We start from the raw sequence: 15,636 nt of genomic DNA, 5'->3' as shown, positions 1-15,636 counted from the left end.
AAAAAAAAAAAAAAAAAAAAATCAAAGTAAATTTTACTGTATGTAGATTTAGCTACAGTACCCAAACCTGTCAGCTCCTCAGGATCACCTGCGATAGTTTTGTTCAAAAACAGTCAGGCATCACCCACAACCTACTGAATCAGAACCCTGGGCAGGAGAATTAGGAGGGGCCAGGAATCTGCATTTCAACCAGCTCCCCAGGTAACAGGTGGTGGAGTGTATGGTTTGGGGCCAGGACTTCTGGGTCAGGACAGGGGATGCCAAGCTTCTCTCTCCAGCCCAGACCCGACCCCTGAATCCCAGGCTCGACCCCTGAATCCCAGGCTCGTGTATCTAACTCCTGATTGACACCTGCACCTGAATCTCAAATGTAGCACATCTGAAAATGATCTCCTGACCCGCCCCCAAGCCAGTCCCCTGCCCACGCTCTGTAGTTTTCTCCAATTCTGTTGATGGCAGTTCTATTCTTTTAGTAATTTGGGTCCAAAACTTTGACATCATCCTCAATCTGTCTAGGTCTCTCTCTGTTGTTGTTTAGCTTTTATTTCATAATCATAAACTTAACTCTGCAATTCAGCTAGACTTGGAGCGGGGGATGGAAAATGTGAAACCCAAAGAACTGCAGCAAAAGCACAAAGATCACAGGATGTCACGAGCAGATGAGGGTGAGGGATGCTCTACTGAGCTACGGAAGGAATGGGCTGATGTTTAAGATAAAGCACGAGTCAGATTTATTAGATTTGTTCACAGACAGCAATGGTGAGCTTCTTGCTGGTCTTGCATTCCTGGAACCAGAGTGGTCCACGGCTGCCACACCGTTCATGCCCTTTTCTACCTTGCCGAAGACCACACATCTGCCATCCAGCCACTCAGTCTTGGCAGTGCAGATGAGAAACTGGGAACCACTTGTGTTGGGTCCAGCATTTGCCACGGACAAGGTGCCAGGACCTGTGTGTTTCAGGGTGAAATTCTCGTCATCAAATTTCTCCTTGTAGCTGGATGCCACCAGTGCCATGATGGCACCACCCTGGCACATAAATCCCGGAATACTTCTGTGAAAGGAGGACCCTCATAACCAAATCCTTTCTCCCCAGTGCTCAGAGGACGCAAGTTTTCTGCTGTCTTTGGAACTTTGTCTGCAAACAGCCTGAAGGAGATGCAGCCCAAGGGCTCGCTGACAATGTGGAAGAACACAGAGGGGTTGACCGTTGCTAGGCAGCGCAGGGAGCAGCTCCCAGCGGTGGCGTGTCGGTGTCTCCTCCTGAAATGCTGCTGCTGCCTCTCACCACCCCCACTGTTAACACCCTGGTCTGGGGCACCATCATGTCTCACTTGGATTATTACAATGGGTTCCTAACCCATCTCCCTACTTTTACCCTGGATCCAACTACAGTTCATTACAGCAGCCAGGGTAATCATGTTAAAATAAAAATTAGATTGTGTCATTTGTCTGCCTCAAACCCTCCAGGGGCTCCTTGTCTCAGAGTAAAAGCCAAAATGACCTCCAAGGCCCTCCGTGCTCTGGCCCTGACCTTGGCTCCCTCACCTCCAGAACTTGGCTCCTCCTTGCTCGTTCTGCTCCAGCCACAGTGGCATCTTCCCTGTCTTTTGAAACTGCCAGTCCTGTTCCTGCCTCAGGACCTTTGCATATGCTGCCCCCTTGGCCTAGAATGGTCTTCTTCCCCATATCCCCATAGCTTGTCCCCTCACTTCCTTGAAGTCTTTGTTCATGTGTTAACTTCTCAGCTCATACTTGATATTTCCTCCCTCATTTTGTTCTGTAGGACTTACCAACCTCCAATATTTTCTGTTTCTCTGTTTTTGTCTGTCTCCCTCACTAGAACGTCAGCTCTATGAGGTCAGGGATTTTTGAGGGACGGTTTTATTCACTGCTGTATCCCTAGTATCTAAACATGGCCCATAGAGGGTGCTCAATAAATGTTCATTTTAATGAATGAAAGGGACACCTGGAGCCTGGAAGGGAGAAGTGACTTACTCAAGGTCATAGCCATCCAGAATCAATGGCTTTTGGTCTTGGAATGAACAAAGCACCAATTCCACAGCTCTGGCCCAAAGTCCTTCTCAGAGCCATGCCAGGCTCTGGAACCAAAGGCAGGCCAGCGGGACCTCATCCCTGGTACACAAGGAGGGAAAGCCCAGCCCCAGGGGGTTCCTGACTGACTCTGCCAGGACCCAGGTGCTTACAAGACCAAGTCAAGGGGCTGCATGGGGGAGGGGCTCCTCTGAAGGAGGAAACCTGGAGATGGCAGGTCCTGCGCTGGTGGAGCCACAGCAGCTACGGGCAAGACAAGGAGTCGCCTCCCCATCCCCTCCGGCTGCCTGAGTGCAGGCAGTGGAGACAGTTGCTGGGCCTCACAGCGGCGGGGAGGGAGGAAGGCCGGCAGTTCCCAAGCAGGAGAGCAGAAGGTGAAACTGCTGCAAGTAACCCAGAGCACAGGGGGCAGATTCCAAATGCCCCAGGCTCCCTTCCCGTTGCTGGCCCCAAACCAGCAGAGGGCGCCCTGGCCCACAAGGTCCAGGTTCTGCCACCTTGCGCCCTCTGGCTGCCACACTAGTTAGGGCAGGAGGGGAGCCCTGGATCTCCCCAGCCACTTCCAGGGGAGGGGTTCCAACTGCACAAGTGAAGATCCAAAGGCAAGGAGGCCTCAGCAGCCCTCGGTCTGGCCTGGGCCCACCCTGGCCAGCAAGGTGAGGCCGGTGATGACCATGACAGCCGCAGTGGGTAAGCACTCACTGTGGGCTGGGCCCCAGGCCTGGCTACTTTATACCCACCTGGCCCGTGAGGTACTGCTCCCATCTCCACTTTACCAATGAGCAGACTAAGGAGGTGATGCCAGATCGATCGCCTGACTCCTTCTCTAGGCTGCCCTCCCCTCTCTGTCTCTCCACCTGCTCATCCACAGATCAGGAACGCCTCCCTCCCAGCCCTCAGGACACGCAAAGAGGCTCAACCATGAGTTAAAAAGTATAAAGTGCAATACCAGCCAGCTTTTATTGAGGGCCTACTGTGTGCTGGGTCCTCCTCCCACCTCCCTGCACTTCCCACTGGCCAGGGAAGAGGGTGGCACGTGAGACCCATGTGTCAAGCTGGGTAGGGAACTGAGGTGGAGGTAGAAGGTGGCAGAGGGGCCCCAGCAGCTGGGTCTTCAGCTGGGGGCAGGGCTCCTGTGTCCGCCCAGCTTGAAACTGAAGGCTGGGGGCCCTCCCTTCTTCCCTCCACCCCAGGCCCGGAATCAGGCTGGCAAAGTAAGAGGGCCTGCGAGCCCTGCCCTTGTGCTACGTGACCTTTGGGGAAGGGGACCCATCTCTGAGTGGTTTCTCCCAGTGGAAGGCGGGTCAAGAGGGCAGAGTGGCCATGCCCAAGGTGGCAGCCAGGTCTCTACTGGGTCTATGGTTCCTGGTGGCGGCTCTTGCTCTGCTCCCTGGACAGCTATGGCCTATTCCCGGGTACTTCTCTGGAGTCACCACCCTGACCTGGTGGGACAAGAGAGGTAAGAGGAGAGAAGTAGAAAGAACTAGAGTTGGACAGTGAGAGACAGAGACAGAAACAGACACAGAGATAGTGAGAGACACAAAGAGATAGAGATGGGCAGAGAGAAAGAGAGCGAGAGAGAGGGAGTTAGAGGTGGACAGAGAAATGCAGACACAGTCAAAGATACAAACAGAGACAGAGAGAGAGAAAGCCCGAGACAGAGAGTGAGAGAGAGAAGACAGCTGAGAAGAGGAAAGGGAGACCCAAACACAGAGTCAGTCATTGAAGGCGAGAGAAAACCGAGGCCCACCTAGAGCTCATCCTGGGGGTGGGGATGGAGGCTGTGCCCACTGCTGCCGGCCATGTCCAGGTGGGGGTCCCGCAGGGTCTTATAAGAGCCACTCCAGCTGATGAGGCGGCCGCTGTCATCGTCCCAGGGCGAGGACGTCTCTGTGTCGCTGAGCCACTCAGCGTCCCCCGCGTAGTGGGTGGGAGCAGCGAGCAGGGGCCGGGCTGAGAAGGCCCGCAGGTCCCGCGGCCAGAAGTGTGCCTTGTACTGCTCACTGGGAGACGGGAGGCTGGCTCAGGGGGGATGGGGTAGGCCCCTCCACCCAGATCCATGCCAGCCCGGAGCCAGGCACCTCACCCTCAGAGCAGCTGACCGTCCTCCCCATCTACTCCTGAGGCAGGATTTCTCTTATCCCCATTTTCCGGATGGGGAAACTGAGGCACAGAACAGGAAAATCGCTTGACTGAAAACCACAGGGCATCACAGAATTCACACATAGATTGGTCTGACTCCAAGGCTAAGCTGGGCTATTCCTTGGTGACCAGAAGGAAGTGACTCAGCCCTGCCAGCCTCAGTCTCTCCACCTGCCCAGTGAGGGGACTTACTACTTGCTGAGGTGGGCTCTCGGGACAGGCTGACCCTGCCCTGCCCCCATCTGAGGCTCACTTGGGGTGCTGGTCAAACATGATGGGCAGGAACTCATCCACGGGCAGCATTCGGTGCAGGGGCTGGGAGGCCAGCAGCTTGCGGGCGCCGGCCAGGCTCAGGACGTACGCCAGTGTCCAGTACGAGTAGCTGGCCACCACCAGGTGTGGCAGCCCCTCCACGGCTGCCTCCTCCTCAGGGTTCACCTGCTTCCGGCCGAGGTAGCTGCAGGTGACACCAAGGGTCCCAGGAGTCACTGTAGATGTCCCAGGACCCCTCAGGAGGAGGCAGACCCCTGGAGGCCCACCCCTCTCCCTGGCCCCTGGGGGCACAGGCTGCCTACATCAGGTCCCAAGGAAGTTTCTCCGCCTCCACCTCCTTCATCAGCCGCTCCAGCCGCATCTTGAAATCGCTCTCAAAACGCACGTCGTCCTCAAACACCACGACCTGGGCCAGGCCCCGGGCAACCACCTGTGGTACACGGTGGGGGAGGCTCTTTAGACTCGGGCTGTCCCCTCCCACCTGGCTGACTCTGACAGACACTCCTGGCCTCAGTTACAGGCCGAATGCTCAGCCCTGGCTGCGTTGCTCAGCTGCTGAAGGCTGGGGTGGGGGGCGGGGGGGGGCTCCCTTCTTCCCTCCACCCCTGGCCGTGAATCAGGCCGGCAAAGTAAGGGGGCCTGCGAGCCCTGCCCTTGTGCTACGTGACCTTCGGGGAAGGGGACCCGTCTCTGAGTGGTTTCTCCCGATGGAAGACGGGTCCGGAGGGCAGTCTTGCTCTCCAAGCAGATCACAATGGCAATCAGAACCCTTGCTGCAGTCACTGAGCACCGGGGCCACAGTGTTCATCTCCAGGGACCCTCAGGAGGTACGATGTCCCCGTACTGCAGCAAGGAGATGGAGACACAGGGAGATGAACCCACTCGTCCAAGGACACACAGCCAGGAAGTGGCAGAACTGGGATCTGAACCGCATCTGCTGGACTCCAGGGCCTGGCTCCTCACTTCCGCCTCTTGGGCTTTCCTCGAGGAAGCTAGGCTGGGGGGTGGGGGTGGGGCGTGGAGGAAGGCCCTAGCCCCCCACAACCCTGAGAAAAAATACTTTTTGTAACTGTTGGAAATGTGAAAAGAGCATGAGATCAGCTCAGTAAGTGGTGAAACATACATCATCCTTCAAGCTGTTCAGAGGTAGCAGAAAAGCAGAAATATAAGCTCACACGCCCATATTCTGGCTACAGTAGAAAATAAAAACAAGGAGTGAGTCTGTGCTCCACCTCCTGGAGGGGGCGCCCCTTGGAGGGCCAGGCCCGGGTCCTCTCCTGCCGTGTCCAGGCAGTGACCTCTCCCAGGCACTCACACCCCAGCCCTGGGCTGAGGCTGCTTGGCCAAGCCTTAGGCCTTTCTTCTTCCCACACAGAACACACCGAACTCCTTCAGCCCCAGGGCCTGTGCCCGCACTGCCTTCCTCTGCTGAGAAGCCTCCTCTCCCTGCCCCTCAATGGCGAGGCCCACCCTGACCCCACAGGAGGCCAGGAGGCTGGGCCAGTCTGCACTCTCGAACGGCCTGTGTATCCCCCCTCCGTGGCAAGCTTAGTTCTTTCTTGATTTCTGTGCCTTGCTCTGGTCCCTTTGCCCCAGGAGGGACCGGCTGCATTCTTCTTGTTCACCTCTGTGTTCTCAGAGCAGAAGCTCTCCTAGCACACAGCAGGTGCTCAGTGGAGACCGCAGGGTGAATAAGGTATAGGGCTGGGCCCTTAGGAGGCTGAAAGCTGCTGGCCGGGTCATTGTTAGTGTGTTCGGTCAACCCCCGGTCACACGAGTGCTGGCACAGAGCAGTGGATGGGGGTCCTCACCTCCTCCCAGATGGAGTAGTGGCTGAGGAAGCAGCCCACCTCGCCCTTGGTCAGTGTGCGGCCCGAGTAGGGGTCCTGGTAGCCGGGAAGCAGGTCCACGCCGAGGCTCCTCATGACACTGCTGTTGAGTGTCCTGAGGCAGATGGTATAAGGGGGTCAGGGGTGCCCGCCAGGGTCCTGTCCAGGGGGAACTGGCCTATGCAAGTTGGGGACAGTCACACTGGAGTCTGGTTGGAAGGAGGCTTCAGTCTTGTTACTGCTTTGTGTGGCCTGAAGCCGTCAGTGACTGGACCTGGAAAGCCACTGCCACCTAGGGCGGGGGGGATCCTAAGGGGAGGGGGCAGCAGTCTGAGGGGGACACACCCCAGGATGAATGCGGGGAACGTGGCAGATACTTCTTTGGCAGCGGCCCAAGCAAAGGATGGACATCCTGCCGTCCACCGGGCTGGGGCGTATGCAGCAAACAGCAGTGGGCACATGGGGTCCTGTGACCCCTGGTTGCCGGGGGAACACGACTGGCCTGCTCCCACCCCCGTCCCGCCCATCAGGGACCTAAGTTCAGGATGGAAAAGAATAACCCTGATAATCGTAATGAAGACATTATTAACCTTTGGGATACTTACTACATTTCAGGCCCTGGCTAAACCTTCACTGAACCCTTACAACCCCCTAAGAGGAAGGCACTCACTCGCCGTTTACACAGTAGGGCTGAGAGATGGAGGTCACGCAGCTGGTGACCACGCCCAGAAGCTCCAGACCCTGGGCCTTAACCACTGTACTCCCCTCCCTCAGGAGGGCTGAGGGAGGGCACCCTGTCCTGTTCTGTCTGCCCTGGGACTCCCCGAGACAGAATTACTCAGGCCCTGTTTGAATACCTCCTAGAACAGCAAACTCATTCAGCTCATTGTCTGCTTTTCCCACCCCCATGGAGCCGTGATGGACCACCCGGTCCCCACCGGCTGCACAGGGTCCTGTCCCCACCCAGGAAGCCTCACCGGCCGTCCACGGCATCCACCAAATGCCCAGAGATCTCCATCTCCCAGAGCGAACTCAGCATGCGTTCTCGGCGGTCGGGCCGGCGGGCCAGGCTGATGACAAACACCTGGAAGAGGAGGGGAGGCAGGGGAGTGAGTGCAGGGGGAGGGGAGAGCCCACCCACCTCCTGGCCCCAATCCTGCAGGCCGGGAGGACTTACCTCATCAAACCCCATCTTGCTGGGCCTCTTTGGGGGCCGGAACACATGAGCTGAGGCCCACATGGGGGGCCCATCCACTGCAGAGGAAAGCACCCCCCCCATCATGAGTTCCTACTGGCTCTAGTCAGCGGCAGCCCTGGAGTCCTAGCCCCCCTCGTTCCTGCCCCCTGGCAGAATACCCAGCAGGAGATCACAGAATCCACCTGCCTCCATTGTACGGATGGGCAGACTGAGGCCCAGAGGGAAAAGGGACTTGCCCAGAGTCAGGGAATGAGTTGGGGAGAGGCTTCAACCCCAGCGGTGGGGAGGGGGGACACACCGGCTCACAGCCCTCACCCAGCGCTTCCAAGATCAGGTGGATGAAGTTGACTCTCTCATCCTCCAGCCCCTGGTGGGATTTCACAGGCACGTTCATGTACCCATAACGGTGCTCGTTGCACACGTGGGCCGAGACCCCTGCGGAGAGAGGCCGAGTGAGCACTGGAGTGCAGGGTAGGGCTCTCAGAACCCAGATGGGAGGTCCTAGGCCCCGTCCTGCCAGTGACCCACCACATGCGTCCTGTCTGGGACCCGGCGTCCCCACCTGGGCTTGGAGGGAGAAACGGCTTGGCTCAAACAATATCTAAGGGATCTTCCTGCCGAAATGGTTTATTCACGCAATAGACGAGTCTAGAGCACCAGCTGGCTGCTGGTGGTGAGAAAGACAGACAGTCCCTTCCCTCGGGGGATCAAGGTGAGGAAGGAGCAGGCAAACTCACACCCGGCTACAGCCACCTGATGCCACCGGGCGTTGCTCCACCCCCTAAATCTTTCCCACCTCTGCCCAACCCCCCTCGCCAATCCAGCACCATCACCTCTTGCCTGGATCCCTACACTTAACCCCACCCCCTCGCCTGCCCCCACCATGCTGTCCTCCACCTGGCAACCAGAGTGGCCTTTTTTATTCCTTCAATGTTTATCATCTTTATTATAATTATTTACTTGGCCTTTGTCTTCTATAGACTGTGAGTCCTCCAGGGCAGGCACATGGTACCTATTAAAAAGTTAACCCCAGGCCCAGCATTGAGCACAGAGCCTGGCCCAGTGCAGGTGGTGGAAGCCTGAATGATGGAGACAGAACCCCTGTTCACGAAATTCCTACAAACCGCTGACCAATAAAGAGCGGCTGATACTCAAAGTAGAGGTAAGAATGAAAAAATAAGGAAATAGGGAATTCCCTGGTGGTCTAGTGGTTAGGATTCTGAGCCTGGGTTCAATCCCTGGTTGAGGAACTGAGATCCCACAAGCCGCCCGGTGTGGCCAAAAAAAAAAAAAAGGAAATACTTTTGCTTCTTCTCATTTTTTTCCCCATGTATTTGTTTCACCTTCACTCTCTGCACTTGAAGCACCTCATGCACACACACAGAAAAGATGACACTCAAATTCTCCCTGGACACTTCTCACACACTGCTTGCCCAAGTGCAACACTTCTTGATTAAATCATCACTTCTAATTCACCTTGACCATGAGCAGAGTTCTCCACCCACCAGACAGCCTTCATGTCTTTGCCACCCGTGAGTGCACACCGTGAGATACGTTCTCTGTAGCCTTCTCAAGATCTTTATTCCAACAGCAGTATCTCTGTCTCACTCGCAACTTCGACTCTTCCTCAGAACTGGGTTTATCCCATCCAAACGCAAACACTTTTTTTTCTTTTTTTCTTTTTTTTTTGGCTGCGCTGCACAGCTTGTGGGATCTTCGTTCCCTGACCAGGGATCAAACCTGAGTCCTCAGCAGAGAAAGCACAGAGTCCTAACCACTGGACCGCCAGGGAATTCCCCAAACCCAAACACTTTCTAGTAACCTTCATCTTAAAAATAACCACCGACAACAGAATGATATTTTCTAGTGTTCAGATCCAATCACGTGATCCTCTGATGGCTGCCTGACACCCACAGGCTAAAGACCAGATGCTTGCCCATCAGGTCCACACAAGCTGGCCCCTGCCTACCTTTCCTGCCTCAGCCTGCACCATGCCCCCTTTGCTTACTGTGCTCCAGCTGCCTGCCTTCTTGCATCCTCTGCCACCACAGGGCCTTTGCACCTGCTGGTCCCACTGCTTAAAACGCTCTGTCCTGCTCTGTCTACCTTGTTAATGTCTGCCCATACATTAGATCTCAGCCCCAAAGTTTACATCCTCCAGGAAGCCTTCCCTGACAGGTTAACTCTAGTCTAAGCTCCCCAAACACCTATAATCAAAAAGCTCTTCTTCCTGTCATTGTGATTGGACATTGATTTGTGTGATCCTTTGATTGACTGGACTGGAGGATCCAGGAGGTCAGAGACTGCCTGATTTTACTCACCACTGTCTCCCCAGTGCCTGGCACCTGGTAGGTGTCCCATAAATATTTGCCTAATGAAGGAATACATGAAAGTGCCATGGTGGGGACGGCCAGAAGGACATCTAACCTACTGGGGCAGTGTGCCCAAGAAAGGCTACGACCTGAAGGACACACAGGAATTAAAAAGATTAATTGCAGAGTGGGGAAGAGCATGCCAAGCAGAGGGAATAGCATGTGCAAAGGCCTAGAGGCCTGGGAGAAAGGCTCAAGGAGAGCTGTCCTCACCAGCAGCCTGACAGGCGTAGGCGAAGATGATGATGTCGTCGAAGGGCCAGGTATAGTTGGGGTGAGGGGGGTAGAAGCCCAGCTGTTCTGTCCCCTCCGCCCGCAGGGATACCAGGAAGGTGGAGTGGACCATGGGGACGCGGAAGCAGCCCCGGCGCTGGCGGTTCTTGGTAGGGAGGTAGTCGGCTGTGCGGCGGTAGTAGCCCTGGGGAAGGGGTGGCTCCGGGCTGTGAGAGGGTGCCCCTCCATCCCCAGCACACTGCTCCCCTGCCAGGGCCCACAGACCCTAAGGCCTTCAGTCTCTCCACGTCCCTCCTCTCAGACCTCAAGCCTCCTGAGGCCCCCGAACCCAGCGTTACCTGGGGGGTGATCCCACACCAGAAATTGGAGTAGTAGGTCTGAGAGTCCAGCATCGGGGCCACCACGGGCAGCCCCTGCTCGATCAGAAGCCGCAGCGTCTGGTTGTTGGTCAGAATGTTGTCCGTATCTGCAAACTGTGGGGAGGTGGGCGTCACAGGCCCCAGCATTGTCTGGGCTGCAGTCCCCCAAGGATTCACTGAGTGGGATCCCTCCAGATTTCCAGAAACCCAGAAAGTCTCCCAGGACCCAATGGGGTTCCCTCAGAGAGGTCTAACCTATAAACCAGTAGATCCATTTCTGGACCAAGAATCTAGTCTGGGGCACTGGCTCGGGGATTGGGTCCAGAGATTATACCCGAGTTGCTGATCTAAGAACTTTATCTGAAGTTTTAGGAAGTAAATCCAAAGACCTACTCTAAGCTCTAGTCCAGGGAACTAGGCTCAGTTTATACTCTGGGCTCTAGCCCAGGGATCGAGTCTCAGTATATACCCTGCACTCTGACTCAGGGATCCCGGTTTAGTACCAAGTCTGAGCTCAAGCATAGGGATCCAAGCTCAATATCTGATCTGGGTTCTGACCCAGGTTGCTAGCTGAAGGAGCCAGCCTACAGGTGGTTAAGTCATGCCAAGATTTCTGTCAAGGACAGGTGCCACCACCTGTGGGAAGCCGAACTGTAGGCCAGGCTTTCTTACCAGGATATAGTCGGCACCCCAGCCCCTGGCAAAGGTCAGGGCTTCCTGTTTCAGCTCCATCAGAAACTGGTGCCTTTCTTTGGTCCAGTGCTTAGGGCCCTCTTCGTCTGGGTAGGACCTGAGGGGGTAAAACGATGAGGTTCCCATGGGGTAGGTGCATGTGGTGTCCCTCTCTGCAGGGCAGTGGACAGAGCCCTGGTCTGGAGGCTGTGGCTCGGGGCTGTCCCTTTCCTTCTCTGGGCTGCAGCTGTTGTCCATCTTCCCCAGAACGTTCCCCTCAGGTCACCACCTGGGCTCTCCCTCAGGCCTCCAGACCACAGCGGCATAGTCATCGCCCACAGCAGCCAGCCACTCCTGCAGCATCTCTGTGGTGTTGTCCACGTTGTGGTCTGTGGCACACCTGAGGACACAGGAGGAAGAAGGGTGAGGGGGCACAGCCAGCGAAGGACCAAACCCTGAGGCAGCCTTGACCCCCAGAGCACCAACACTTGCAGGGCTGGCCTCTCTTGGGAGCAGAGGAGGCAGGTGTGCTCCAGAGGAAGGCAGGAAGCCAGGTCCCAATCATAGGTCTGTGATCCACTGTGTGACCTCAGGCAGGTTCTGACCCTCTCTGGGCTTCACTTTCTCCCTGTAACTTTAAGCTGCCCTGGCATGCTCAGGGGCTGAGATGACAGAACTCGAATGCATTTTGAAGGATGAAAAGTACCTCAACTTTGAGGAACATACCTGCCACATTCTCTGGTTACCTTCCTTCCCTGCTTTGTGACCACAGGTCAGCCCCCTCCCCTCTCTGAGTCAGGACTGGACAGAGGAGCTGCTGCTTCCCTCCACCAGATAGTTGTAATAACGACCAAACCACACCCTGAGCGTCCCTGAGAAATGCTGATGGGCCCGAGCTCCATTGCCACCATGAGTAGTCTCTCTGAAGGGGCTCTCATGACAGAGGGGGCTGCAGGGGGCTTAGCCAAGAGCCCAGATTTTAGGTGATACTGCCCCTTTAAGTCAATTCCCCAGAAGTGAAGATTAACTACGTGTCAAGTCTTCTATGGGTGGGAACTAAGTAACTCCCAAACTGGTAATTGTGGGCAGCCTCCCCAGGCCACTGGCTCCAACCCCAGCCCAGCTTTGGTGTTTTGGGGAGGGAGGGTAGTTTGGTCATTTCTCTCAGTTTATCCCCAACCTCAGCTTGGGACTCCTCCCTGCTCTGGCTTCCACAGACTGGCCTCTGATTCCAGTGCCCTGCGGGGACGCCTAGGGGGAGAGACTGCAGGAAGGGGGCTTTGCCCTTGGCCGGAGGACCCAGCCCCTCTCCTGACAAAGGCTGGAACCAGCCCAGGGGAAGGGGGAACGCGTGTGACTCCCCCAGAGGGCAGCATGGAGCCCAGGGCTGAGAGCACCCTCACGGGCTCCCCAGGAACCCGGAGGCCTGCTGGTCTGTGCCACATCGGGCCCCAGGGGACACCAGCTGCTCCTGTCTGCTCTGCTCCAAATCAGGCCAACCACAGGTCCCACGGGTTCAGTTTCAGCTCTGAGGGCTAGGGCAAGGGGGACTGGGCCCAACTTACACCCAGAGGAGGTCCCAAGAGGAGGAATAGGGGCCAGAATTAGGGAATGGTGTCCCTGTGTAAACCTAAGGCCTCAGAGGTCAGTCTGCAGGGCCAGGGGCATAAGGGGTCCCGTCCGGGGACACGGATTGCGGAGGGCCTATCTGCGAGGGAGGGGCCTGTCTGGGTGGTGTCTGGACAGCGAGCAGATGGGGCCATCTGGAGCCTGGACTGTCGGTGGGGTTGGGGGATAGATGCCCGGTGGATGCCGATGCCCGGGTCTCTCTCACCAGAGGGCCAGCCTGGCCCGGGGGTAGTCCAGCCGCTCCAGCGCGCCCAGGTAGTGGGGAAGAGAGTGCTCGGCATTGCGGGCCAGGATGGCAAGGACCACGGCGGGCAGCGGCGGCTCTGCGACGCCCGCAGCCTCGAGCCGCGGCCCCAGCAGGAGCAGCAGCTGGAGCAGCGAGGCGGCGGGGGCAGCGCGCATGGCGGGCGCTCTGGCAGCTGCGGCGGCCCCCGGGGCTCCCAGCCCAGCCGAGGGTAGTGGGCGGTGCGGTGCGGCCCGGCCGGGGCGGGGCCTGGGGCCGGGGCGCGGCCGAGGCGGGCCCGGAAGATGTTGTGGGGGGCGCACCCCCCAAAGAGTGGACTCCCACTCCCAACCCCTATTCGTGGATTCTCAAGTGTCCTCTCCTCGACCAGGGGCATCGCAGGGCCAGGGCCCGGACACCCACCCCGGACGCGATCCAGGAGCAGCTCCCTCCCGGCTGGAGAGTCGTGGGGGACGGCATCTGAGCCGTCCGGGCATCTCAGAATGCTCGACTACAAATCCCTGGGCGTGCAATCGCCAGAATCCGACTCCACTGAGCGCCCCTGAATCCGGATTCCCTGGCCATCCATCTGACCCTCTGACCTGAGCCGCAGACCCCGCGGGGCGGGACCCACTGGGCCGCGGCCTTTCCGGGTTCCCCCTCTCCAGCCCGCTCCACCACCCCTCGGGCGCCCTCTGGCGGGCCCAGACGGAACTTCTCAGACCAGCCAGCCAACGCGTGGGCGGACAGAAAGACAGGCTTGGGGGGCGGGGAGGGGGTCCCCCTGACCTGCAGACGTCATCCCGCCGCGGTCCGAGCCTGGCGTCCCCAGCGCGTCATCATCCTCGCCTCCGTCGCCAGCACCGGCACTGCTCCGGCCCTTTAGGAGAGCAAGGCCTACTCTTAGATTGAGTGTAGAACATGGGGCACCACTCAGCCCCTCATGGTGACCCAGCCCCCTCCAAAGCAGGGTGACTCCTGTGTCTGGTCAGAGTCGGGGTCCTAAGGCCCCTGCTGAGATGGAAGAAGGTCCCCAGACTCTCTTCGGGCAGGGGAGGGGAGGGGAGGGGTCTGGAGGCACCAGTAGTGGGTTCTAGCTCCTCTCTACCACCAACCTCAGGCGGGCCGCTTTCCTGGAGCCTCAGGGCCTCCTGGGTAGAATCAGGCTGCTAACAGCACCCACCTAGGAGGGTTTGCAAGGATTCCTTGAGAGCCTGAATGCGCTTGAATTCTATGCATGGGGCCTGGCAGGCGGGAAGAGTTCCTGGGGCTGGAAGACAGAACTGGAGAAGCCAGCCTGTCCTTCCATTCAGCCCCTCACCCATGGGAACCTACTCTCCTATGGCACCTTTGGGTCTCCCTTCAGGTTCTTCCCAGGGTCAGGGAGGGGGGCTAAGCCTGTGCACACTATCTCCACTGCAAGAAAAGGGGTGGGGTCCCAGTAAGGAACAGCCTGGTGATGGGGCAGCATGTGGAGGCATCAGACCCCAGAGTCCTGGTCTCCAGCCCAGCTCCAAAGCCTCCAACAGCTTCCAGGTGGGGCTGCTTCACAGCCAGTGCCCTGCAATGGAAGGCCTGAGGCCCCCTGAAGCATCCTGGGGAAATAATGAGTCCCTTCCCTTGCATGGCTACCTCTGCTGGAAGGCACCCCCAGCCCCAGAAAGGGGATATCCTTTTTTTTTTTTTTCTGTCATGCTGAGCAACATGCAGGATCTTAGTTCCCTGACCAGGGATTGAACCCGTGCCCCCTGAAGTGGAAGCGTGGAGGCTCAACCACTGGACCGCCAGGGAAGTCCTGGGGATACCAAAGCAATGTCCCCCACCTCACCCATCCCAGGATCATCCCAGAGCCTCTGTCCATGCTATTAGTCATGGGGCTTCCAGATTCTTCTCTCACCTCAGTCATCCTCCTCCTCCCAATGCACTGACCCCTCCCATCTTCACCTCTCTCCCTCCCCAGTCCACCCAGTGGTCCAGCCTGTCACTGAGTCCCTTGCCCCAGGGTTCTCCCATCACTCCTGCCTGAAAAAACCCTACAACCATCTTGCTTTGGGGCACGTTAAGACTGCTGCACACTCCTGATCTCCACCCTCCACTGGACTTTCACTGAGCCCAACAATCCAGTTTCCCTGTGCTCCTGCCCCCCTTCCTCTGTGGCATTTCACACGCCCGGGTCTTCTGAAGCCCTCACTCCACTCCCTCTCCCCCAGTGAAAATTTTCCTCCCTTCTTTGGAAAAAGAGAACCCATCACCTGAGAACTCTTATTTCCAGCCTCCAAACCTTCCACGCCCTGCGACCAAGCTGGCCTCTGCTCTCACGGCCTATTACCATGGAATAGGCACCCCTTCCTCATAACAGAACCATCCTTGGACTCCAAAAGCCATTCCCTTGCCCTTCCTGGATCACCAACATCCATCTCTTCTGGATCCTTCCTTCAACATTCCAAAGGACTTAAATCTCCCCCAACTTAAAATGTGAATACAGGGACTTCCCTGGTGGTCCAGTGGTTAAGACTCCATGCTCCTAATGCAGGGGCCCGTGGTTTGATCCCTGGTCAGGGAACTAAATCCCACATGCCACAACTAAGATCCCTCATGCCGCAACTAAAGATCCTGCATGCTGCAACGAAGACCCCACATGCCGCAGCTAAG

General features: G+C 57.3%; 1 protein-coding gene and 1 pseudogene across 1 annotated transcript; both read right to left on the bottom strand.

Moving 5' to 3' along the window:
* Nucleotides 1-734: 734 nt before the first annotated feature.
* On the bottom strand, nt 735-1,596 carry LOC103082747 (peptidyl-prolyl cis-trans isomerase A pseudogene; annotated as a pseudogene).
* Nucleotides 1,597-2,989: 1,393 nt separating this feature from the next.
* Nucleotides 2,990-13,168, bottom strand: CERCAM (cerebral endothelial cell adhesion molecule). Its single transcript, XM_007471773.1, has 13 exons — nt 12,967-13,168; nt 11,422-11,532; nt 11,133-11,250; nt 10,440-10,574; nt 10,081-10,285; nt 7,811-7,930; nt 7,475-7,551; nt 7,275-7,381; nt 6,280-6,412; nt 4,771-4,898; nt 4,449-4,652; nt 3,804-4,056; nt 2,990-3,495 (listed from the first exon to the last, which is right to left on the bottom strand). The coding sequence occupies exons 1-12, from the start codon at nt 13,161-13,163 to the stop codon at nt 3,804-3,806; spliced, it is 1,788 nt and encodes a 595-aa protein (XP_007471835.1). The 5' UTR covers nt 13,164-13,168; the 3' UTR covers nt 2,990-3,495.
* Nucleotides 13,169-15,636: the final 2,468 nt, after the last annotated feature.

This window comes from Lipotes vexillifer, unplaced genomic scaffold, assembly GCF_000442215.2.
Source record: "Lipotes vexillifer unplaced genomic scaffold, Lipotes_vexillifer_v1.1 scaffold98, whole genome shotgun sequence".
NCBI classification, from domain to species: Eukaryota; Metazoa; Chordata; class Mammalia; order Artiodactyla; family Lipotidae; genus Lipotes; species Lipotes vexillifer.
This window is presented reverse-complemented; position numbering and strand designations above follow the sequence as displayed.